Raw genomic sequence first — 26,363 nt, 5'->3', positions numbered from 1 at the left:
TGAGAAAAATCGTCAAATGTAACATGTCCGATGCTAAACTTGACTAGTCAAAACGTCTTGTAATTTTTTTCCCATATTGTAGCATGAAATTCAAAGTAAAGTTGTGATTATACCGTTTCTACTGAATTTTCAAAGTTATTATTAACTGACTACGGTAAAAATAGTATTGCAAAATGTATTGTTTCTAAACAGTTTAACTAATAATCTGTCGAACTTCAACTTCGATTGTCTCAAAATGGCGGATATGTTACATTGGTCTATTTGAAAAGTTACGCGAGATTTCTAGAAAGTCAATACTAGAAATACTCAGAGGGAGAGATAAGCGGAAGGAATGTTTTGAGCCAAATGAACTGTCAAAATCTGAGCCAATCGAACATTCCCATTAGAATTTTTGCGAGGATTTCTTATTCTTACTAGATTAATTTAGAGAGTATTGCAATCCAACAGAAATTCAATCACCTTTATGTTTCCTGTGCTTCTCAAATTCAACTAGTTTTTTGAATAAAAAAACAATAATCTAACTCTATTGATTAATTGATCTTAGTTGGTTAAGTAATAGCACCAAGAAATGTGCAAAATATTGCCATGCACTCAATTATTATTTTGCACGTAAATCGAATCAAAAGTAAAAGTCATGTGAAATGCTAGCTTCTAGCAAGGGTTGCAAGATTATTTAGGTACAAATCCCTGCTGCCAAATTGTATTTTGTTTTCTCCGCCCATCTCTCCCTCTGAGTATTTCTAGTCAATACTCACGAGACGCCATCTGATTAAAGCCCTGATTAAAGCCATCTGATTAAAGCCCTACAGTAGAAGTATGGACGACTGTCACCACAAAACTGAAAAAAGCTGTTCCAATCGAGCAAAGCGGTGCATTTTGACGGTTCGATTGGTACAACTTTTGACAGACGTCCATACTTTTACTGTAGGGCTTTACTTTACATCTGATCCCTGTGAAAACAAGTAATCTAGCAGTCTTGATAACCGATACGCGCAACACTGTCATTGCTCAAAACTTCGCTTGACTTTTGTTTTGGTCACGTTTGTTGTTAGTCGAGGAAAATTATTCATTGTTGTTTTGTGGTAAACCGATTTAGAGTTGAAAATCAATTTAAATCTTTGCGCTTGGGATTAAAGCTGTGAATACCAGAACAGCTTGATGTAGCAGATAACAATACTGCTTCAATAACCCCCAATAACTCATAAAACGATATGCCCTTGAATTATCACCCAAATTATTGAACTATACCACAAAAGGTTTGGATGATAACCAGAACACGCCGTTAAGCAAAATAACCATACAAATTTTATTATGGTAGTTCAAGAATTTGCCCCGAAGTCTCCATGCATCACGATCAGCCTCGCCGCAGTGTTTCGTTCAGATCAACGACAATCTGGACAACTGAAGATCGAACTTGTCCATCGTGAATATCTACACCAGGGCTGGCAAATGTCATTTTCAATGAAAGATCTCACGCGATATTTACAGATATACTTCTGTCACTATCATTGGGTGAGAAAACGATGATAGAGATTTTCTTAAAAATCTCATCGAATTTGACTAGCTCATTTAATGTTACTTGTCCCGAGGAGATTGTAATAATATACTCACTCTACCGATTACATACGGTTGTTTGCTTAAATTCATCTAAATCAGTTAGAAATGATGATGTCAAAACCTCGGTCAAAACCGCATAAAAATTATTCTCATGAGTGCTTGATCATTGAAAAATGACAAGAAAGCTAATGATAGGTAGTTCCGTCTCGCGATAGTGAGAGGACCTGTTTTCTCATCGTCACATGACGGCCGTGATATTTATCAGCTCTGATCTTCACCATTAACACTACTCATATGAGCCGGTTTTATGATAGTTTTAAAGAGGTTGGTAAGGCTTTGGAATGGACATGTAACCCATAATAAAATCTCAAATGTTATTACAATGCTATAATGTTAGAGCAATGCTATAATCAGTGTTGGGAAAATATTAAAAAATCAAATCTCACCATAAAACAAGATCACACTTGATGTTCGAAGACAAAAATCAACAAGTAATTACTGCGGTTGATATGTATTGCAAACTGTGATATCGCTGTGGAGAGAGTAATAGCATAGAGGTAACTCTAAGACCACTGGGTCCCGAAGAAAATCATTATTATTTTTGGCTCACTCAGTACCAGAACAACGGTCCCAAGCAGTCCCAAGCTATTTCACTCACCCCTGCATGTTCTGCATGAATCCACACACCCCTGATGTTATCTGTCAAACTTTCATAGCGAATCAAAACAAACATAGTGTAGTAATAGAATTTCAACTAAAATAGGGTACGTTAATCGTTTGCTTGGGACCAATAGGCTACTAAAGTGGTGAGCCAATTTAAAATCGTTAGTTTCGTATTGATTGTTGGTTATAGTGTCGCTGAATTTGTGGGCATGCAGGATTTCTGCCAGGACTTTCTCGTCAATGATAGGATACATTTCGGCTAGCTTTTGACGAGTCATATGCGAGGCCTTGCGGAGCTTGCTTAGCCCAGCCGTTGATCTCGCTCCATTTCCATAATGTCGTTCAGGTTGGGGGAATCCTCGATGGTATTTTTGAACAAAACGGGATACTTTTCCTTCGCTTCCATTTGCTGTGCCAACCAAGGGGGGCGACACATCTAAATCTCATTTCTAGATGCTCAAAAAATCTCACACTAGTGAATAAATCTTCGAAAAATCTTCTTTCATTCCTCGTATCTACTTGCATCGCGCTACATTTTTTTGCAGGAAATCTTTAAAATCGTGATAAATCTTCTTGCTATCTACTCAGCGTACCCGCAGTTAGCCACAGCAAAACACAATATTTTCTGCATCGTAGATAGAGTCGTCCCCCTCGGTGCCAACCGAGCATCTTTTTTCATAAAATCTTGTTTTCCCCCTGCAGCTGTACATGGAATCCAAGAATGACAAATACAACTGTTCTGCCATTTCAGTAGCCATGAAAACCTTTGTTCGTTCATTGGTTAGTTCATCTAAGGCGATGGCACCCGAGCCATGCTTATCCTTGAAAGTGGCGTGTAGCTGGCTTATGAAATTAATTCCCAACGTCACTTCCAGCACTTCGGGATCGTTTTGCAAATCTTCCGCTTTGTCTTTTCTTTTCGTTGTGTTCCGGGGTGATTTCGAGCTGACGGTTCGTAGCCCCCTCCACCACCACCACTACCGGAGGGATCACCGGAAGGCACTTGCGATACCATTGTTTCATTGCAATCACATTCAAACGCGAGTAGGCCGGCTTCCAAATTATCCGCTGTCTCAAATTCGTATGTCTTTTGCTCTTCTAGCAACAGATTTCCTGTCCAATCACCGTGCCCATTGCAGTTCTCGAACAAATCCCACAGATACTGGACCGGAATCTGGGGATAGAGGATGCAAATTTCCGAGAAGCTAGTGTTTTCATTTTTGCATTCTCGTCTGTGCCTGACCGCAGAGCAATCCGTTTCTTTTCCGATTTCTTCTTTTTGCTGGGCTTGACTGCCGTCACACCTGTGAAAATCCGTCCTCACTCGTTTTCTCAGAACGGCCGTCCCGGTCGCGTTCTAATCCTGTGGCTTTGCCACGGCGAGTAGACGATTTTTTACAATCCGTCCTCACTCGCATTCAGAATGGCCGTCCCGGTCGCGTTCTAATCCTGTGGCTGTGCCACCACGAGGAGACGATTTTTCGCAAATTCGTCCTCACTCGTTTTCTCAGAACGGCCGTCCCGGTCGCGTTCAAATTTCCAATTTTCCTTGCAAGTGGATGATTTGCCCTTTATTACCTATCGGTGGTCTCCAAGATTCCAGGTTCGTCTCCTGGCAGGATCGCCAGAAATGTAAAAATCCGCCGATATTAGCTGTGGGCAAATCACCCACGGCGCAGCTAATTATTGTTCAACTTACCCTTGCAGCAGCTGAATCCAAAAATGACCTTTCACCAACTGGCAGAAAATGTGTAAGAAAAGTCATGACCTACCTAGTTATTATCCATCTTATAAATCCCTTCCTCAGAGTAATCGCTATTGGTGGTACCTCGATTTGGCACTGCTCCCTGAGCGCCTTGACGAGTTCGGTCACCTCATCCAAGTCCTTAACCTGGATGGTGATTGTCGAGCCTAGCGACTTCACCTGCACCCCATTACCAACGACCTCCTCTGCCAGCTTCTGGTAAGCTGGTCTTTGGCGCCACGCTTTAGCACCAGGAGCATCTCACCAGTACGAGCGCGCCTGATGCTCCTCACGTTGCTGCCCATCTCAGCAAGACGCTCGTCCGCTCTCATCTTCCTCAAAACTTCCGCGTACTTCGACGCTTCCGTCTTGATGATGAGAGCCTCGCCCTTCGCCTTGTTCCGGGCAGTGCTGCTCTTTGGGGCAGTTTCTTTCGGGGGTTTCGGGGGAGCGCCCTTGTTTTCGCCCTGCTTGGAGCCGCCACTTTTCTCAATAGCGCTGCTTTCTACTTCAGACTTCTTCTGTGACTCGTCCACTGCTGCATTGGACTGGTAAACCACTACCACGCACTCTACCAGGGCAGAGGCTTTTCGTCTCTTAGGGCGTACCGCACCCTTAACAGGCGAGGGCCGGTCGCGCTTCTGCCCATGCGTCACGGCAAAGCGGAGTTCCTCGCTGGCCACCGTGCTGTTACCTGCGAAGGTGAAGGCGTTCGTCTGGGTAGACTTTGGCTCCTTCAACTTCGCCCTCTCGTCGACTTCTAGTCACTTCTTAAGCCGCTCATGGTCGTCCTGGGCCTCATTCACTCCTGCACGGAGCTCCCTCAAGGCCTGCTTGAGATCCTTCGCAATATTGTTCCGCGTACTCGTGAACTCGATGATGGCATCGAGTTGTCCCGCGATAGCCAGCATCCTAGAGAGGGCTTGGTGTCCTTGTTCGGATCACTGGGTGGGGGAGATGTCGTAAGACCACCCCTCGCGAATGGGTTCCCGGTCGCCTCCTTGGCGACTTGATCACTGGATTGATTACTGGAATGATTCTGGTTATCCATCATCTTGACTATTGGGCTCCTACCGTCTGCTATACTCTCGATGACTACCTACAATCCAGAGAACCAGAGAAGCTGGTGTTGGTCTGCTATCACAGAATAGGCTATTGTGATAATCCCGGGTCAGTGAGAGTATATGAGGCACATGTCAAAGGCCGACATCGATTTACAGGTAATAGGGTGGTGCGAAAAAGATTATATATAATTGACTTTAGTATTTGGATTTTAATATAAATACTTTTAAGTGCATGTGTCTAGTGGTAAGTTTAGTTCTAAGCAATGGTATTTAAACGAATTTAGAATTAAGAATTTGACCTAAACGAACTAACTTACACCTGGTTATATTAATGTTATTTATATTTGGAAGTACTTTAAGCCTGTTATTTGAAACTTAGCATCTTCAACTATAGCTGGAAGGTTAATTCAGATCACAGATCCGAAGTCTACTGAAGAATTTGACAAAGGCTTGCGGAACGTGCTTTGCTACTTTTATCCAATTTTGAACCATACGAAAGGAATCACCCGGATTAAAAAAAAACATTGAACGGCATTTCGGTACATTTCAGACACACATTAAAAATATTCGCCTCCTCGTTTTGGTCAAATCATTCAATAAGTATATATATTTAGTTGTGTTTATATGATTTGTACATCTTACACAGAACGTTTGCCTTCGCTCAACAGGTATCAACTCATTGTGCATTCTCTCCACACACGATGATCACAATGGGTGATTTCCTTTCGCTCTCTTTCTCAATATTGATGGTCTTATCAATTTTCTATGTTCAGTGTACGTACAATCAAAAGTACAGAAGGAAGGAATTTCAACCATTCAATGAATGAATATCCTGTTTTTGTTTGTTCTTTGTAAAAATTGAGTCAATGGTCAATTATATTTATGAGTGTATTCATGTACGACGGGTCTCAAAGAACGATTTTAGAGAAGGTAATATTTTTATAGTTAAGTGTAATAAGAGTGTTGTTCCACATTCAGTATAGTATTTTTTTTTTTTAAATAACGACGACGGTGAATTCACATTTCAGTTTTGTTTTTCTTTAGATTAGTTTGTATAACTTTTTTTTCCTTTAAGGAAGTAATGCGTTTCTATAATAAAACTAGTCTTTCGAAAATCAGAACCAAATCGATATATTGAGTAATTTTCTTTAACTTTCAACCATTGATTGTTTAATGAAATGATATGGGACGCAGTAGTAAATGCATTCATTAGAGCCATTGTTTGTTGTGATTTTTTTTAATTCTCAAACGGAACAATAGGCGAATTTTTGTTTTTAAAACACTACTTCACAGGCGCAGATACCACTTCCGAGTAGTACCGTTGCTAAATTGTGTATCAACTTGTATGCATATCGAAGGCTATTAATATGTTTTTATGTATTTGCTATTTGCTACCGCTTGCGCTCCCACATAAGGAGATTAATATTACACAACTACCAGATAACTCTCAGTAAACGATCAACTGAACAACATGGAAAAATATATGCTTATTTTTGTATCAATGCGGTCCACATTTAACTCGTTGTCGATTTGATTTCTCTTCATGATTTTGTTTTTGTTTTATTGTATCATAGCATAAGGTAATAAATTGTCGAAGCCATTCCATCGATCGTAGCACAACGGAAAAGAATGACTGTTTGACATATCTATTTTAAAACACAGAAGCCATTGTGGAGGCTACCGGGGCTTGCTTTGCATTACTGATTTTATCTTTTTTTCATTCATGAGAACATCACTAAACATTTGTTTCTTTTGAGGTTAGTTTATCAGCAACTGGTGAATCGATGTAACATTTAAAAAACTTGAATTTGTTATTAAATTATGCAATTTTGCTGATAGAATCATGTATGCTCCTACATATCAACATCACCCGAAAGCAATCACAAAGTTTTTTTTAGTATCCACAATCTTTAGCAATTCGATTCGGCTTCACTAAATACAAAAAAAAAAAATGGTCCATAGATAAAATCCCGTAAAACATCAACCATAGAAATACAATGAAATGGTAAAGGTAATGGTAAATATCTTTCAAATAATTTCAGATTCAGATTTCAGATCGTTTTCTTTTACCAGCGAATTTTCCATATATGTAAAAAAATCAAGGGTAGAAAATTACACGGGTCGATTCGAACTCATAATTTTCGACACACCCTATAAAATTCCTTCATTATCGATCCACCAACTTTTGTCTGATAAATTGGCAAACCCGAGTAGAAATGCTTAGCACACGGCCAATGAGAGTAACTCATAATAGAAAATGAGTAAATTTTTCCTCGATTTTCCTGGAAACACTTATTGACATTTCTCCCGGAAAAGTGAAGAAAATTCTACTGCACTGAGTAACCCCAGTTTTTGCAATTTTGAGTTGCAAAAACATAAATTTTGAAAGCGAAAAATCTTCCAAAAACGCAGAATGCTGACTCACAGCGTCGAAACCGAATGCCATTACGATTTAACTTTTTTTTTTCCCGTTCTGTTCTAAACACCAATCACTAATTGTATTGTTCTATGTTTTAGGCTAAGCTTTACAATATCACGATGCCGTCTCATTGTCCATTTCCCTCCGATTTCAGTGGAGGGATGAATCCTGTTCGGTAAAACAAATAAAAAAAAATCTATCACCTCCCGCCGTCGTGATTGCACCCGGATGGGAGGGACACTATTCGCTAATTAAATGGAATGTGCTGTGTAATGTTGTCTTTTCCATACGAGACCCGAACCGCTCGTACTCCAATTTTGCGCTCCAGGCGTCATACTATTCTCAAAGTTAAGGAGTCTGTAAAAACGTAAAATAAGTACACCGAAATCACTTTACTCGTGCGCTTCCGATTCCTGCTGGACCAATTTGAATCGCCGTGGCGACTTGATGGCACTTGGAATCGCCGCTAGGCTTTTCAGGTGTCCCGCCTGGGCAAGGTGTTTGCGGATCATCCGAGACACGAGAATCTGCGGTCGTTGCTGCCACTCGTTCATGACCTCCTTCGGGGACATGACCTGGTCACCCTTGAGCCGATCCAGCAGCGTCACACAAACGATTCCCGCCTTGATGCCGGCGTAGTGCGTCAGCGCCGCAAAAATGGTGCACTCCATCTCGATGTTCACGACGCCAAAGTCGTGCAGCTTTTCGAGGTAGTCCATCTTGTCCTGCTCGCTGAACTCACAGAACGCTCCATCCAGACGGCCTTGACCTACGGAATGGTTTTCTCAGGTTAGCTTCCTCAAATCACACGGACTCTTTCTTACCTTCATAGAAGTCCGAAGTACACATCGTCTTTCCGACGATCGTATCGTACGGGTCATCCTGGGACGCTAGGGATTTCAGTTCTCGCACTAATCGCTTGTCTAGAATGGCTGGACGGTGAACGATTTTACCCAAAATGGCCTGAAAACGAAACGAACAATTCGTTAAAAATCTCAATGTCCCTCCTAAAAAGCCAGCTACTTACAATCTCATGGGTACTCCGGAGTAGTCCATCGACGGCATCGTCAGTGATAACGACGGTGCCGCCCTCGACGCCGATGCCACCGCACGTGCCGATTCGCATGAAGATCGGATCCTTGCACTTGGCGTGGTACATCAGCTTGATCATCTCGTGCAGCAAAATGCCGAGCGAAGGCACACCCATTCCGTGGCTGATCGACAGCACTGGTCCGACCTGCAGAGTAAATAAGGGCGTCAATACCCCATCTAACCGAATCTATCTGATCTGATCTGATACCGACCTTGTACATGGAATACCGATAGGAGAAGGCGCTAATGTCCTGCAGCTGAGTGCCGGCGGGGAGTTTGTAGCCGATTTCGTCCATGATGAAGTGCGCAAAGTTCTCCATGCGCTTCGGGGTTCCACCCATGCAGACAAACTGTAACGGAAAAGAGGAAAGTTCGTAGGATTATTAGCTTCGAACCAAAAGTATGATTGATTCGTACACGTCGAAATCATTGATATTTGATGTTTTCTGCTCGATATGATGAAAATGGGCGCTTATTTCAATTATGAATTAGCAATTTCAGGTGGAATTGGGCACTGCTTTCCGAAATTTGTGTAATTGAAAGTTCGTAGTAGAAGTATATGTATAGCCTACGTAGCGCCCATTTAGGGACTCAACAAGAAATCACCGTTAGGATTTGCGTTTTAACACCAGTGAGTAGAGCCAGAGTATGGAGATCGAAGTAGACCGCGCTGCGAATATGAAGTGTTTTGCTGCGTTTTTTTCGTTCTTATAAAAATGATAAACTTTTACAATTTCGGTTTAAAAAAGTGTTGTTAAAAAGTACATTATGTGACAATTCCGCTGCATTAGGTGTTTGTTCCAAAAACGCGTTGCAACGCTCAGTTAAATTCATTTGCCTTTTCGTTGTTCTATAGGCTCTTTCCATGCACCATCAATGTTGAGTGCGCTAGTAAATTTTTAAAGAAAATGTCATCCAATTCATTTGTTTACATCATAATGACGATTTTCAAAACTCAAAACAATGTACATTTCCATCGGGAGTGGGTGGAAGCAGAGTCGATGTTATAATAAGAGTCCCGCCAAGAGAAAATGTTGCGAACAAGCACTGTTTGTGATTTATTTTTCGTCAGAGTAAACGGCAACCAGATTTTTTTGCGTTAGCGATGACTTTCCATTAGAAGTGAACAATTTCATGTCGATAACGGAGCTTCTGGGAGACAAAAACAATTATAGAAGCTGAAAAATGTTCAATCAAGTACTTGGTATAACTTATAAATACCGCAATGTACTAAATAAAGCGAAGAAATGTTTTTCGTCTAAAATTACTAAAATATTGTCAGTAATGAATGCAATACTTGTAGTTCACTGGCTGTGGGAACAATAATGTTTATTTGCTTTGCTCGATTGGTACCCCGCTTGACAGTTCGATACGCCTTTTTAATGCACCACCAACGTAGAGTGCGCCACGCGAGTTCGAGAAGAAACGTTAACCAAACCGTTTGTTTACATCAGAATAAGTATTTTCCCCAACGCAAATAACAGCATTTTTCATTCAAAATCTTGCCAATTTCCATCGTTAATTGTCTTATTGTACGATTTTCCACAAATCTGAAATGATTTGCACCTTAACTATTCACACACAAGAAATCAGGAAGATCATAACCACTAAGGAACTTTTCTAATTTTCCATTTTTCTCAACAAAAATATTGCTGAAAACCAGCAGGATCTTTCCAAAAACGTAACAGAATTAAATTTTTCAACTGTAGATTAAGTTTTGCAGCATCTCAGATGAATCAATTTATCAGGAAAAGTAAAAAAGTGTTCCGCTTCCTATGTCTCAAAGCAAAAATTTCTGCACACAACACTCTTTTTGACGTTCTCCTATTCACCACCAGAGGTTGAATCGATCGTTTAGTTTCTATTAAAAAGGCCTATTGGTACTTCTGGCTTCACTCTTGGCGGGACTCTTATTATAACATTGACTCTGGTCGGAAGATCATAGGCGAATCCAATAGAAACTAAGCGACCGTTTCAGCCTCATGTGGTCAATAGGGGAACCATCAAAATAGTGACGAGGGCTGAAATTTTCGCCGTGAACCATAGGAAGAGGAACATGTTTTTACATTTTCTGATTAATTTCTCCATCACAGGTGTTTGTAATCATCATCCACATGGAATATTTTGTTTCCTGTATCGATTTTGCAGTGATCCGGCTGGTGCTTCCACATATTTTTGTTAAGAAAAGTGAAGATTTATAAAACTACCCCAGTGGTTATGATCTTCCGAATTTTTAATGTTGTATTATTTGAGCTGTAAATCCGTTCAAACACGTGAAAAATGCTAAAACAAGACCCCTACCGATGAAAATATGCAAGATACGCTTAAAAATATACGTTAATTTGAGATGTAAAAATTGTAATTTTGATGTAAACAAACGGATTGGTTGACGTTTCCTCTCATAATCGCCTAGCGCACTCTACATTGGTGGTGCATAGAAACAGCCTCTAGGTTTGATCCAACTAAATCACAGAGAACATACGTCCAAGCTCGGTCAGAAACTTGTGTAAAGTTAAGTGGAAACGTCGCCGTTACGCCGTTGATTTCTACTATAAAGTTTGCACTTTCGGCCAATTTGGCGCTAGCATCGATACATTTTCTGTTGAAAATTGCCACTTGGCGCTACCAGCACTTAGTGTCTAGTGTAAGTTGTGCAACGCCAGTCGCCAGCGCCATCATGTTGTCAAAGAGGGTTTTTAAGTGGGGAAGTCGCCGTTAATGGCGCTTATGTCGAATAGGAATCTTTACACAAGTTTTTACAGAAATTTAGTTCGAGCCTTAACGTCTGTTCTCTGTGACTAAATTGCGACAATCATTGTAAAAGTTACTAAATATGCGTCAATCAAGTATTGCACTACTGCTTGATTGAAACTTTCAATGCATTATCAATGGTGTATATTAGCATCGATTGTATATTGGAACGGGGCTGTGGGCAATGTTTACTTATCATGAACACTAAATGTTCATTATTCATTATTCATGAACATGTATTGTTGATGGTTAGTAAACATTGCCCGCAGCTTGGGTCACTTTTTCTCGAGTGAATGAACTCAAATCCATCCGTGCCTACAGTCATCTCCGAAGGTGCGATTTGTTTGTGTTAGTGAAATTAAATATTTTGTTCGCTGTGAGACAAGTGGTTTCAACTCTGCACACCTTATTGTGTGCCGAGTGATTTAGCTGTGCCGGACGTGCCGAAGTTTAAACACGACAGTAATAGTCCAATCGAACCGTCAAAATGCACCGCTTTGCTCGATTGGAACAGCTTTTTTTCAGTTTTGTGGTGACAGTCGTCCATACTTTGACTAGAGGGCTTTAGCCGAAGTAGACCAAAGTGTGCCAATCAAGGTGTCAATATCCCATGAAGTGGGCAACCCTGAAGTTATAATGACATTTGTTGTTGTGATTAAATTTTCATTTTCGGAACTGGAGGTGGAAGATAAACTGGAAATTATCAAACCTATACGGTGTTCAAGCTAACATGACCGTTCCATAAAATTCTGACTCGATATTTAATTGTATTACTAATTCCTTGCAGGTGTTCAGAAACAAAGTCGTAGCCTGATCGATGGAGGAAAAAATGCCACCAGCATCCTTTGAAATCCACTTCAACTAAAACAATCAAAGAACTCGAACGGACGAAACGATGAACGATGGTCATGTAATCGGACTCATAGCCATCCCTGCTATAAGATAGCTCGTAATCTCTGGATTACTTCAACTTGCTTGTTCATAATTTGGTCAACAATCTAGTGTTGATGTTGCTCGGGGTTCAGATTTTCATATATTTAAATTGCAATTCAGATAAGCTTCGCATGTGCACGTTGACTGAAGTTGGTTCATCAGCACACCCATAGGTACTTGCGAGCATGTGAGGAATAGTAAATTGCCTAGTGTCGTCAAGCGAGAACGTCTTAGCACACCGAAATTCACTCTGCAGCGAGTCAAATTTTATAAATTCAGGCCGATCTGTAGGCCACCCCTTCGCACCGGGGCCTCTTGCAATGAACAAGTTGAACTAGTGAGGTGACAAAAGTCACTCACTAGTGAAATGACCGTCCGTGCAAATCAAATGGAGAGTCACCTTACACGAGGTGACTATTGTCACCTGACTAGTGACAGAGATTAACACGACTCGTAGAATAGACCTAGGAGAGTCACTTCACACGACGTGACTTTCTTCACCTCACTAGTGTCAGTTTAGTAATAGGCCTGAATGGCAAGCAAGCATATATGAGGAAAAACTCAGGAGAAACGAGAAAAATTCCATACCGGAAGATCCTCGGCAAAGCTTTTTGTCTTTATTGATTAGTCGGTGCTAGGTCCAGTGATCCAGAATATCATGATACTCACTCGACACTCGTCAACGCTTCAACCGACTATCGCTGACAGAACGTTTTGTCACACAGTGAGAGGTAGAGCCATGGCAAACAACAATCACCAGTAATGGTCGCTGCTCACAGGCAAAACGTAAAGGCCGGCGCACAATAGATACGTTTTCAGGTTTTTTGACAGTTAGCCCATGCATTATCCATCAAAAAACCCGAAAACGTATGTATTGTGCGCCGGCCTTAACACTCGCGCTGCTGATGATGTAAAGCACAGCGAAACCAGTGAAGACTTCTGCAGTACGATGATGAGAAAAAATGAAACGGAAGCTGTTGGGCTCACTCACCAACACACTCACATAAGCAAGCAAAGCAGCAACTGGTACAAAACGAACACAGAAGATTGTCGTGATTGTCGGAAATGATCATATCGGTGATGGATCACCACCCAAGACGACATTCACCAGTTGCTTTTTACTTCTTTCGGCAACTTGATGGATGGTCATGGAGAGTGCTTCGACAAGCACATTGAATGTATTAAGCGTTACTACCATCAGCTGTTTGACGATCGTGATTGAGGTCGCAACTCTGGCTAGGTCATTAAGCTGAACTCTCATAGAATATCCTGCCGTATCCTTCTTTTCAAAATTTGACCATCGCAGGTTGCAGGATATTCTACGGCCATTCCCATTTCGGTTATGGCTTTGTTGTACGTGTTTCGCACCATTAGCATTATTTTCAAGGGCTTCTAATCTATTTACAGACACTGTTTTTGGAAGTCTACTCAACAACCATTGAAAACAGACTTCTTCAAAAAATCTTCTACAATCGGCACAATTTAGTCACCGTTCAGAAGAGTTTCGCCAATAGAGCTTTTTGACGTTTGAACGGCGCACACTTATGCACCATTGAATTTGAAGGAGTGCAAGCAAGAGGGGAACAAATTAGTGGGAAAACAAACAATCCATTGATCCCTGTGTGCTAGACAGAGAAAGGCGATTAAACGTCAATCAGGACTATACAGAGATACGTACTGTGAACTGACGTTCAATTTCTACCGATTTTTTTTTTTTAAGAATTCCATGATCCAAACTGTTTACACTAAAGGCAAACTTAACTTTTTCGCCAATGGCATTTTGAACCGTACCGTCGTATTGGACAAGCAGATCTTCTAGATATTTGACCAACTCTCGTTGAAGGTAATCCGTTATTAAGGCCAGCTTGACTGCCGTATCGAAGAGACCCTATCAACCAACCATGGTGTGAAAGTGTGGATGAACTTGTAATAGCACCTATTCTGGATAAAACCACAAGCCGCAGGGGTTTAGATTAGATGCAGTGAGTTATGTTATACCCGGTTACATTACAGCCTATATCACGTAATATAGGCTGTCTTGCAATGAGCACTCATACCTAGGATTTCCAGTGAAAACTAGATGTATGAGTGCTCATTGCAAGACAGCGTATATCATGTGATATACGCTGTAATGTGAACGGGGTATTAGGTTGAAAGGATTCACGGTGCAGAAAATACTTACAGTTTTTCGAAATGTGACATGTCACAAACCTCGAACTTATTGGAGTAAACAAAATATCAAGGGGTAATCAATTCTGCACATTGTACCGAAACACTTCGTGGCACACTCATTGGCGCGTCAAGGCACACGATGACAAGTATGACACAAAATCTATATATGAATTTCTGTCTGTCTGTCTGTCTGTCTGACCCTTATAGACTCGGAATCTACTGAACCTATTGGCGTAAAAATTTGTATACAGGGGTTTTTGGGGCCGTGGAAGGTTCTTATGATGGTTCGAGACACCCATACAAACAGAAATTTCTGCATAACTCGAGAACTAATCAAGCAAATGGAACCAAATTAGGCATGTGGGGGCAAGTGTGGGGGTATAAGGAGATAATCATAGGGGGTAGCCCCTTAGATAATAGGGGGGGGGGGGGGCTACGTACAATATAGCATGCTTTTTTTTTAAATCGGCGCATAAACTCAAGCTAATATTGAATCCCGAGCAAGACCGGGCACACTCAGCTAGTATAATATAAAATGGCATCACTGTTTTGTGTTGACATTTTGCCAATCGTTGCTACCTTCGTTTACTTCAAAGTAAGGGGGAACGCAATTTTTTGTTAGTGCCATTTTCCAGCGAAATTGTCCCCAATCATAATAAGAGATTGTATAATTGGCGAGATTCTCTTTGTCCTTCTGCCTTCTACGGGATGAACTTCTACAGAGTGTCCACATGGCTTTTGAGAGATGTCCATAGTTTCAGGAAAGTCCAAACGAACCACGCCCCGCAGAATAGGCCAGAATGAACTAGAATTACGTATTAACTCGATGGCCATAGGATCCGGACCGAGAGTCAGTTGTATGGGTAAGGAGCATTGCAGAGATAATGTACAGCCCGATGCCGAACGATCCTACCATTCTTCAGATGTATCTGCAATTGCATTTTCTCCCGCATAACACCCCGGTACGATTGATGGTGCACCAATCAGTCAGCCGTACAGTTCATTCTATGGACTGAACTCGGATTCTATTGACTGTGGAGGTCTCTCTACGCTCTTTCGCAACTGTTCGTATCACCGATGGCAACATCAATATCAAGAAAGATGCTGCTAACAGAATTGTGAAGGTAACCACACCGGAGGAACAGAGCCAATCTGAATCGCGGTCTTAATGAACGCAATCGTAACCGGCAGCAGTTTCAGGGAGATAAATATGCGATTCCAGCACCAAGGATAAAAAATATGATGGAACAATAGGCAGATACAAGGAGGAGGCAATGATCAAACGACTGCAACCAGCAGTGCTGAGATTTGTCATTGTCATTGACAGACTTTTGCGCGATATTGACAAAATTGTTTGTCACATAATCAATGGTAGACTTGATCCTCAAAAAAATCTTTATCAAAATCTCATTCATTTTTTCGTCAATGACAAAGATTCACCTGGTAACAGAAAGGGTAATTTCTTGCATTCTGAGTCACATTATTCATTATCTATTATCCAAGCTGTTCAGGACGTAGATGCTTGTTCACTTTAATTGCTCCATGTGAATGTTTTCCTCAAGACATTTAATTTCATTTTAAATTTAGCTAATAAACAAATCAGCACATGTTCGTCACTGACAAAAATGGTACTGACAATTGACATGGTTTGCCTTGACGATGACTGTTAGCTCAAACGAGTGACCAAAGCAGAATTTTGAGTATCACCGTGTATTGTCGAAATTGTGCAGCACTGGCAACCAGTATCGAGATTCTGGACCGACATTTGGATAAACCATGGACGAAGTAGTTTGAGTCAGACGAATTTAGTACCTAACCACGACTGCTGACACTGGGAAGCTACTGCAGTTTTATTGCTGCTACTACTACCGCCGGTGAGTATTTTAAGTCGAGTCCTTCCTATTTTTCCAGATTGCAGCATTGCCCGAGTAGCATGACGATACTGCAGACAAGATTCATGTTCCACTTGGCGGTTGGGTTCTTGGTTTTGGCAAACGTCTGCCAGAATGACATCTTCTGCCATCAGTCACCCTTCTCCTTCTAGCGGAGGGGCTAATCTTGGAGTGCAACTTCCTTGAAGCGGATGACCGGCAACCAGCTCGTTGAATATTATCACGACTTTTTTCCGTCCTTGACTTGAAAATGTAAACAAACAATCTCAAAAGTCATAAGTGCAGGGTTGCCAAACTTATAGGTTACTGAGACTGATACCTTGATTACCACACTTCGGCAAGTTCAGCACAACGCTTGACCTAGCTTTCGGCACAGATTGGGATGTGCAGAGTTGAATACCCCTTGCAAAGTATTCATCCTTAGCAACGATTGGCAAAACATCAACACTAGACAGTGATGCCATTTTATATTATACTAGCTGAGTGTGCCCGGCCCTGCTCGGGATTCAATATAAGCTTAAGCTTATGCGCCAATTAAAAAAAAAGCATGCTATATTGTTACGTAGCCCCCCCCCCCCCCTCTGAATTACTCTGAAATTTTAATCATAAATGGATATTTGGTTCTTACAGTGTACCATGACAGTATACGTTAGTGTGTATAAAATGATACTATAGCGTAGTGTTCGTGAAATCCGGCTTGGAGAACTCTACACAGCGAATCAGAACGATAAAAATTTGAGTTTAGTTAACTCATACATTACATAAAGTACAGGAACTCAGTGATGAGTAAATTTGCCTCCTGTTTTTCCAGGTTTTTTTCAGGCTTGTCCAGGCTCGTCCAGGAAAAACTTCCCGAATATGAGGAAAGTAAATATTGGATTCACTCAGTCTATTTGTTCAACTCCTAGACTGAATAAAATTTTCGTCTATTTTTGCAGATTTTTGAGCCAAGTCTACCTCCCAAGTAACAATTTGGGTTTTATGAAGGTTCTGTAGACCGTTATTTAGACTTGTAGAATGCTATAAAAACTCGATAAAACTTGAAATGTTACTTGGGCTATTGAACTGCCAAACTGGTTACCTATCGTGTAAAGTAAACAAACACATTACGATGCTATGAAAGCTCCACGAAAGGTGTATTGCACTAAAATATAAAATATAATCAAATAAATGATCATAAACAAGCAGTGAGCTTTAAACTGTCATGGGATACGTTTGCTTAATGATCAGTAATGAGAATATGTAATATTTGGTGTAAAGATAATTCCGCAAAATCACTCATATAATGATTTACTACAGCCGCTAATTTGTTTTCTTGCTAGAAGTCATTTGAAGCGTGATGCGAGCTCCACTGTTTTCCTTTGGAATCACTTTCTTTCACAGAGTTTGTTTCAGAATTATTCTTAAATAAGTTTAAGATTTTCACTGGGAGTCCCTGAAAAATGATTAATTTAAAAACAATCATGAAATTCATCCTGAGATTTTCTTCGAACCTTCCTTCCATAATTCTATTTAAAATTCGTTTGAATTCTCTTTATATTGGTATCTCAAACAATTCACATCAGAAATGCCTTGAAATTTTGTTCAGAATTATCTTGGAGCTTCCTCTAAATTCTTCTGAAATTTTGATTAAAAATCTCCATAAAATTCTGTAGAAATTCGTTTCGTGATGACCTTTAATGATCCTTGGAATTCCCTTCAAATTATTCTCAGAATTTCTTTGGAATTGTACCCATAAAATTCTATTCCCTTGGTATTTTGCACGGATCCTGAGATCCTCTTCACAACTTGGATTTGGAATTTTCCACAGAGCTTCTACTCCGAATTCACACAAGTGACTTGAAGTTAAAGTCTAAAATCTAAAGTGGGTACTCAAACAGTGTTTGGGTATCGCACCATTGCTTATTGCTAAATAGTCAGACATCTTGAAATCAATGCTTATCAGCATTCATTCGCATTATAAAATAAGTTCTTTTGTTGATTGCAGTTCTGCACGTCATTCGATCAATCGAATCGTATAAGTGGCAGCCGAGGCAAAAGTTTGCTTGCAGTCACGTGACTTCTGACATTGACGTTATTTTGACGGATTCCATTATTTAATAGATTGATTGACTGGGGATTCTGCTTGATTCGTTCGCATCGCATCTGCTCTTGAATGTTTGAGGAAAGCTTTCAAAACATAGTTAATCAATCCCAGCCTAAACAGTCAGCAATCAGTGCGTTGCACAGTGGTTCCAACGTCTTTTATAGGAGGAAGGGAGTTTGCGCCTAAATCATTAGTTGTAGGTAAGTGGTGTCTTGGGGGAAGATTGTTTTAGCCAATCTTTCGGAGAGAGTGAAATTAAGGAGGTTCCCTCCGATTTGTATGAAACTATGCATAATTTTGTGTTATGGATTATTCACAATTGTGCTAAAATTCGGCCATTTTGGATCTTGAAAATTTTATCTAAATAACGACTCTTTTTTTATAAATCGTTGTATGAAAGCGTCACGGCATGACGTCTGAGACAAAATTATAAATGAACATAAAGTCTTACTTACTAGGAAAAATATGCACGATAAAATTTATTGTATAACTTTGAAAAAAAATCAAAAAAGTTCAAAACACCTCCTTGACAGCTCCAAGACAGCTGCACTCAGAGTAAATATATTTGCAGCGAGTAAATTTGAGTTACTCATATTTACTCAAAAATGAACAAAGGAGTCTCGATTTTCTGATCAAAGAAATATCGTCTGACAGCATATTTCGTTTGAAACATCTGTTCGCACATTTGACAGATCGAATCGCTCGATTAACAAATCGAATTGTGGATAAACGAAATGCTACTGTGGTGGTTTGACTGCACGATGGTTTTACGGGGCTTGGATGCCTTTCAGGCGCCTTCCCTCGTTGGTGAGGATTGACACGGCCTAGGACGATACAGGAGTGACTGGAGTGACCCGTTCCAAAAGGGGAATGCTTCTTTTCGGTTACCTGAGGTACAACCTGAGCTAGAAACTTCGTTCGTGGTCAATAGAATTGGTCTTTGACTGCTGATTGTGGTATATTATGTAGCTGCTGATTCTAGGCCAGATTAGGTCAGCTCTGGCCAGCTTCGCCAGCGGAAGAAAACCACTTCAAATTTAGCGCTTTGCCAGCAATCGTAAATGTATCATTGAAAAAGCGTTGCCAGATGTATTGCCTCTAGCAATGAATTAAAGTTTATTAAAACAAGCAATTGTGAAGTTTGACTGGATGTGAATGGTGAATGGTAATGGTGAATAAATATCAGAAACTTAATTAATTAAAAAAATACCATTTTAGGCATTTTAACGGTCCAATTAAAAAAAAATAAGATTGAATTCAACGCTAACAGGAGAGATGGTAGCAGTGCCACAAACTATATTACTCTAAGAATTGAATTAATTTAGCCTAATCCGAACCGATCGAACCACCCCAAAAGTCCCTACACAGAAATTCCAAGAAAGCACGTCAACTAACTTTGCTTGACAGTATCGGTTTTAACGTAATTTTTAATACAACAATCAGGTTGCTATGATTATATAAGACATTGAGCAGCGTGAGTTACTCAGAGTTACTCAAAATTATCTTCGGTTTTACTCATGATCGATAGCTGTCTTGCCCCCAGGTTTAATGCAAACATTTGACATATTTAAAAATTATAAAACTTTTTCCTGCGCAATATTTTTTAATTTTTACACAACACGATTTAGAAGAGCTAATTTGTTTCTATGATATTTATTTAGAGGCTCATAGTCTTTAAGAGCTAAACTCTATTTGCTCTATCCAGCTTTCCATGCTCGGTAATAATGGCGGCCTGTTTGTATCAATAAATGTATCCTTCACTGTGCTTTTTGACACTAACTGGAGGGCGTATGTTGTTTCATTTTCTTCTGTTCCTGTGAGAGGGAAAGGGAGGGGTCAAAATCCGAACCTCCAGATAGCACAGTGAAGGATACATTTATTCATACCAATCAAGCCGCCATTACCGAGGATGGAAAGCTGGATAAGCTATATTTTATAAAATTATCTTCTACGTAATAACTTTTCTCCATAGTACTGACAATTTAATCAAAATATTGCAAATTATTCACTTTCTGGCACGGTTCAATTTCTGGACTGCTTCTCGATTTTAAGTTTGTATTTAATGTCAAATGACTATATGCCAAACGGCGTTATCATCCTTAATGCCTCTCAACAAATCAATCAAACTCTTCACATTATGAAGGAACAATAAATATTATTTTCAATAGCAAGGATTACAACATGTAGCCGATGGAGCAAAACCGCCAATGAATAGAAAATTACATTGCCGATGTTGCAATACCTACAACCTGCCTACAACCAAGGACTGAGAACGAGCAACGATGCCAGATTTACTGACGTCGTTGAGCACGGGAAACAAAAGAGAATCCCCAGAGGGCTGCAGGGCTTGTGCAAGGGCGTAGCCAGGTTTCGAGCTAGGGAGGGGCGAAAAAAAAATTACCATGGAAAATTTGGCCAAATGCCATTTCACCGAACGCCATTTCCTCGAAAGCCTTTGTGTTGCCGAGTTTAGGGGGGGGGGGGCAGTCGCCCCCCCCCCCCTGCCCCTATCTGGCTACGCCTATGGGCTTGTGTATGGAAGCATGTTGGATCACAAACAAATGGGATTATACTGACTCCGATAGCCGGAAGGTGTAATGTTTTGTGCTGCGCGGAAACTTTCCCGTTGAGACAGGGCCAGTGAAATATTTCATCTATTGCAGAAATTGAATAGCAATCACTCTTTACATATGAAAGACCCGACCACACGTGATCTTGACCCAGAGGAAATTAGCAAAAGCATGATCGTCATATACGAGCGCAAGGAATTTATTAGTAACGGAATACACTAATCAACAATTGATTAGCATTACGTTAAACCGGACTTATAAACAAATGCAAAGCAAGCGGCTCAGTCAGTGTTTGATATTGCTTAATAGCAACATGCGATGTCGGTCCAGTTTGAGTCAATCATATGAACTAAACAATGAAATGGAATCGATGGGATACGTCATTGTCGAAGCTTCATAGTGACGTTAAATTTACACAACCATGCGCCTACTTAGAAAAAAAATCTAAACTAACTAGTTAAAGATTCTCATTGAATTGCTATTCGGCTGGTTGACCCATAGTTCGGTATAAAGGGAGAGAATACAAACTTAGTATAAACATGCTTTATGCATAGATAGTGTCAAGTGCAAGTATTGTTTCGATGCGTACCCGGGAATTATTTGCATATAGGGTTTGTAGTTACTGTGATTTGTATGTTTTTATTGTAAATGTAGCAAAAGTGCAGGAACGATTCCTCCGGTACATCTGGAACACTTTTAGTTGAGATATAAGAATAAGTTTGTAGTTTTGTTCAGAATGTAGATCCAAGACTGTCCTCTCAAAGATCTGGGGTCAAATCAATTGATTCTAAAGCCCAAAAAGTTCTATCGAAAAATTTGATCAATCCATCCTGATGAATGTGGGCCTGCTTAAAGAGAGAGAGAAGGATTAGTAATTTCCATTTGATTCCACTGCCTTATTTGCTTATACTTTACAGATACGTGTATTTCGTCTACAATGACACTGAAGAAGTCTGCACATTGTAGACGAAATACGCGTATCTGTCAAGGATAAGCAAATAAGGTAGTGGAATTAAATGGAAATCGCTAATCCTTCTCTCTCTGTTTATATTGATCAATCCAGTTTGTGCTCATTCCCGAGGCACTACATGACCAAGCCACATGTTCAGAGGACGTAAAATGGATTGAATCAAATGACGTGGATAAGCTTTAAGATGATTTAACGACCACATTTCAACAACTCTTATTCAGAAATTGATTCTGTCAAACAAAGTTATAATTATTTAATATATGATTTGATTGTACTGAATTTGTCTCTTTATTACTTTGTACGTGACGGATTTTCAGATTTTTTTCTGCACCAAATTATTTAAATGATAGCTGAATACCATTGTACCTCGTCACACTTAACTTGTTTGCTTTATTTTGACGTAGGACTACGTCTTAAATTTATATACTGGGGGGGTCACATTAAAAAAATCCAAATTCAGACATGTAACGAAAAATCTCAAACACGGACGCAACGATAGAGCGCAAATCGAACAAATGGCACATTGCGCATGCTCACATGAGCAAGCTCAATGCTCGGTGGATCGCTCACCATTTCACCAATGAAAGGAAGGAGAAAAGCAGCGATAATAAAAACGCTTGCCAAATCGTTTTCTTACTCATTTGCTTTCGAGCAACGGACAGATAGCGTCTGACACGACGTATAAGTGGAACAACAAGCATCGCACCAATACGAAGACCACCGTGTTGCCATATTATTTTCATTTTCAGTCTGTATTTTCACAGTAAAAATCTTTTTAATGTGTTTCTGGCTGTCAAAAATCTGTATAAATTCTATAGTATGATCTTAGTGCGGATCGTCGTAAATATACTTCGAGTTCATTTGAAGTTCAGATATAGTTTGTTCATAGTTTAGAATCTTGAAAAATGACTTAAGTTTGCTTTCTAAAAAATTATTCTATTTAAAAGACCTCGAAATCCTGCACACTTATTTTTTAACGCCGGCAACCAGCAACATTTTGCTGAATTGTGCCCAGCAATGTTTTTTTTTGCAATTTGGATCGAAGTCAAAGTGACAACACATTACTGAAAAATCGGCAATCTTTACTGAATGAACAGCAAAGTTGAGTAACAACCTTTTTGCTGGAATTTCAGCTAGTTATGTACCTATGGTATTTTCATATTAGCATCATATAAATAGATTACTGAATTGCATACACTTGATAACATTAATTTATTACACTGTTATGTTGATTAAATATCCCTTTTAACACTGATTATGAACCATCCATCATAAGTCCGGTTATTTGTGATAGGCAGACAGGATCGTGGACAGGATATAACTCTAAGCTTATTGAACAAGTTTATCTTGAATCAGAGAGGCAGTAAAGAATAGGGAGTTGAAACACAAATATTTTTATATTTATTCAATGGTTTATAAATATTTACCTGCATTTTCTTAAATTTTATCAGAGGATTGACAAGAAAAACACATTGCAGAATGTACAACATGGAGTTCGCAACGAAAGTCAATAAACAGTTTGATAGTTCATGAAATTCACCCGGCTTTCAACAAAATTGAGCATGTTTGCTGAATTTACAGTAAAATTTGCTTTTGCTGAAAACAAACCAGCAAATCATTTAGCTGGAACTCGATTTCAAATTTGATGTGTGAATCTTGATTTTTTTTTGATTGTTTTGTAACTTTTTTAAAAGACTAAAAAAACAAGTTCCAGTAATGAGAGGTTGATTGGTTGGTTGTCTTTATTAAGGAGATTTTCAGCCAGACGCTGGTTCATCTCCGGATTCCAGTAATGAGAGACGAACCTGATATATTTTAAAAATGTACCCAAGTGTACTCAGTATTCTTTTTTATCTTATCTTATCTTATCTAACACCAACACAGCCAGCTCTTGAAAGCATCCGTCTACTAGCGGGCCTACGTCAAGCTTCCGTTCGTGCCCCTAGTCACAAACCCTTCAACTTTTTCCATAACATGCACGGCCCCGAATTATTTACAGTGAACTATCTACAACTCGATATTGAAGCGACCATCGAGTTATAGAATTATCGAGTTATACTATAACATTCCCATACAAAAAAGCTATCACAGTAGCCATGGAATTCAAGCCATGGAATGTTTTCAAAATGGCGATGACAGTGCGTACACGAAAAAGTTTTGCACGAGTACTTTGAGAATAAGGATCTGTCGCACGTGCCATCGGAAAAAAAAAGTTGGGAATCGCGAATTCCACAGTGTCTGGTATCATAAAACGGTTCGAAAAACGTCAGACTGTTGATCGGAAGCGAAGATCCAGAAAAAAAGCCGTCTGGTCAACGAGAATGATCACAAACGCGTGGTTGGGGCCTTTAAAAGGAAACCGAACGCCTCAGTTCGAGTTGTGGCTAAAAAGTTGCATGTGAGCAAGACTTTCGTGCAGAATACCAAAACTCGAGCTGAACTACGTACGTTTAAGGTTCAGAAGTCCCCAAACCGTGACGAGAAACAGAATAGGGTTGCAAAAAGTCGTGCCCGGAAGTTGTACGACCAGAATGTGAAGGCGGACTTCAACCAGATTACAGGAAACCTGTATGTGACTGCCAAAGATTAGTATGATGTTCCCGAGAATCTTCGGACACAGAAGATGTCGAAGTTCACCAAGAAGTTCTCAATTTGGCAAGCGATTTGTACTTGCGGAAAGCGAAGTACACCTTTCGTTACCGCAAGCACCATGAATGGACAGGTGTATTTGGAGGAGTGTCTCCAATAGCGGCTTCTCCCTCTCCTGAAGACTAACGACGGTCCGACGAACTTCTGGCCGGATTTGGCATCATGCCACTACAAGAAGGACGTGCTATAGTGGTATAAGGCGAATGATGTCGAATTCGTGCCGAAAGATCTGAACCCCCCAAACACTCCTGAGCTGCGATCAATAGAAAAATACTGGGCCATTCTGAAGGAGCACCTTCTAAAACGACCTAAAGTGGTGAAGAATGTAGGAGAAATGACGAAAGCATGAATTAATATGCAAAAAACTGTCGATTCTGAGATCGTGCAGAACCTTATGGATGGAGTTAAGAGCAAGGTTCGCGCATACTAAAGGAGGGGTAATGGCTGACTCGCCACATGTAGGCTACATGATCGCCATGGGAAGGGATAATGATTAGATTGAGGTGGGTGATTGGATGTTTTTTTGGATTGAGATGGCCACGATACTACAAAATAATATGGAATGTGTAAGCTGAAAATAGTTCGAAATTAGTCTAATTTAATAAATAATTGAAATCTCTAATTCACCTAATCAATCATAACCCATGTTTTATTAAGTACCTGCACTTGTGCTTGTAATCTAGTGTTTCAAGTACTTTTGATTTTGACCTATACCTATTTATTATATCTTAGTTCGACTCAAGTAAGACCTTCAAGTGACTAAAATGCTTCACTTTGAAGTTAGTTTCCTAGCTGATTTTAATTATATAGGGTATATGCTCCAACTACACTGACACGTTTCCACTATGTCGTCCCACAAAATTACGTATGGATATATCACAATAGAAGCACGTCACAGTGGAAATCCCGAGCCATAGTTCAAACATTTATCCCAAATCAAAATGAAGCACATATAAGATTAATTACAATACCATGTACAAAAATGGTATTTAATATTGTTCCCTGAGTAATACCTCAATGAAAACAACAATGAAAGCTTGTCACGCAAATAGAAGGAGCATCAATGTGCACTTTCTGAAATATTTCAATAGTATAATTCCCTTGCAAACAAAATAAATCTATCTGCGTAAAAAAAAATAAGAGTGATTTACGGCAAAACCCGCCAGTATCACACCCAACGTCAGTGCCTATATGTAAGCGTACTACGACGCGGCTCTCAATCAAAGAAGTAACAAGTGTGATACTATCACTGCTAGACTAGGTCTTTGGTTCTCTCATGCAGTGGTTTATCAGAAAGGGGAAGCTTAGTAATCCCCATTGCCTGCCCATTAGACTGATGCAAATTTTGACATTTTCGCTCCACAGTGCTCAAACGGTTCCAAATCGGGTCCTGATAAGTCTCCCAATGTTTGAACTCCTTTGATAAGAAACTGACTTGGCACAAACCATTTGAAGTTTATATGGAAATTAGTATGGGAAATCCAAACTTTTTGTTTGGATTGTCTTCTTACCTTTTTCCATATTGCACTGTTCAAAAATTTAAAGCTATACTTATGGAAAATTTTCTCAGCTACAACTTAGCAGAATATAGTTTTTGAGCCAAACGTCAAATAAAATTGTTATTAATTGTTTAAGAGATTGATAATCTTATAGCATGATCAAGCAGCTGTTTTGTGAGCAACACTGTTTCTTGCAGTGTGACATAGTAGCCATGATTTTTGTACTGTATTCTAAGCGCCAGAAACACCAATGTTGCCTGCTTAACAGTTGATTGAGCATAATCATAAGACATTAGTGGCTT

The 26,363-nt window shown here is 39.9% G+C and overlaps 1 protein-coding gene across 4 annotated transcripts in view; it reads right to left on the bottom strand.

Moving 5' to 3' along the window:
• Window positions 1-6,398: 6,398 nt before the first annotated feature.
• Window positions 6,399-26,363, bottom strand: part of LOC135700809 (uridine phosphorylase 1) — an 86,877-nt gene continuing 66,912 nt past the window's right edge. For 3 of the 4 annotated variants that reach the window (XM_065221465.1, XM_065221464.1, XM_065221463.1), the window contains exons 4-7: window positions 8,752-8,889; window positions 8,475-8,684; window positions 8,272-8,410; window positions 6,399-8,216 (exon numbers count right to left, since the gene is read on the bottom strand). In XM_065221465.1, the coding sequence (XP_065077537.1) occupies window positions 7,840-8,216; window positions 8,272-8,410; window positions 8,475-8,684; window positions 8,752-8,889 (864 nt within the window). In that variant the 3' untranslated portion in view covers window positions 6,399-7,839. The remainder of the gene's footprint in view (window positions 8,217-8,271; window positions 8,411-8,474; window positions 8,685-8,751; window positions 8,890-26,363) is intronic. The other variant, XR_010517603.1, reaches the window with a different exon arrangement.

Source organism: Ochlerotatus camptorhynchus, unplaced genomic scaffold (assembly GCF_037179485.1).
Source record: "Ochlerotatus camptorhynchus isolate MF236.1 unplaced genomic scaffold, CSIRO-AGI_Acam_v1.1 ptg000142l, whole genome shotgun sequence".
NCBI classification, from domain to species: Eukaryota; Metazoa; Arthropoda; class Insecta; order Diptera; family Culicidae; genus Ochlerotatus; species Ochlerotatus camptorhynchus.
Note: the sequence above shows the minus strand (reverse complement) of the source record. Positions and strands in the feature narration are given on the sequence as shown.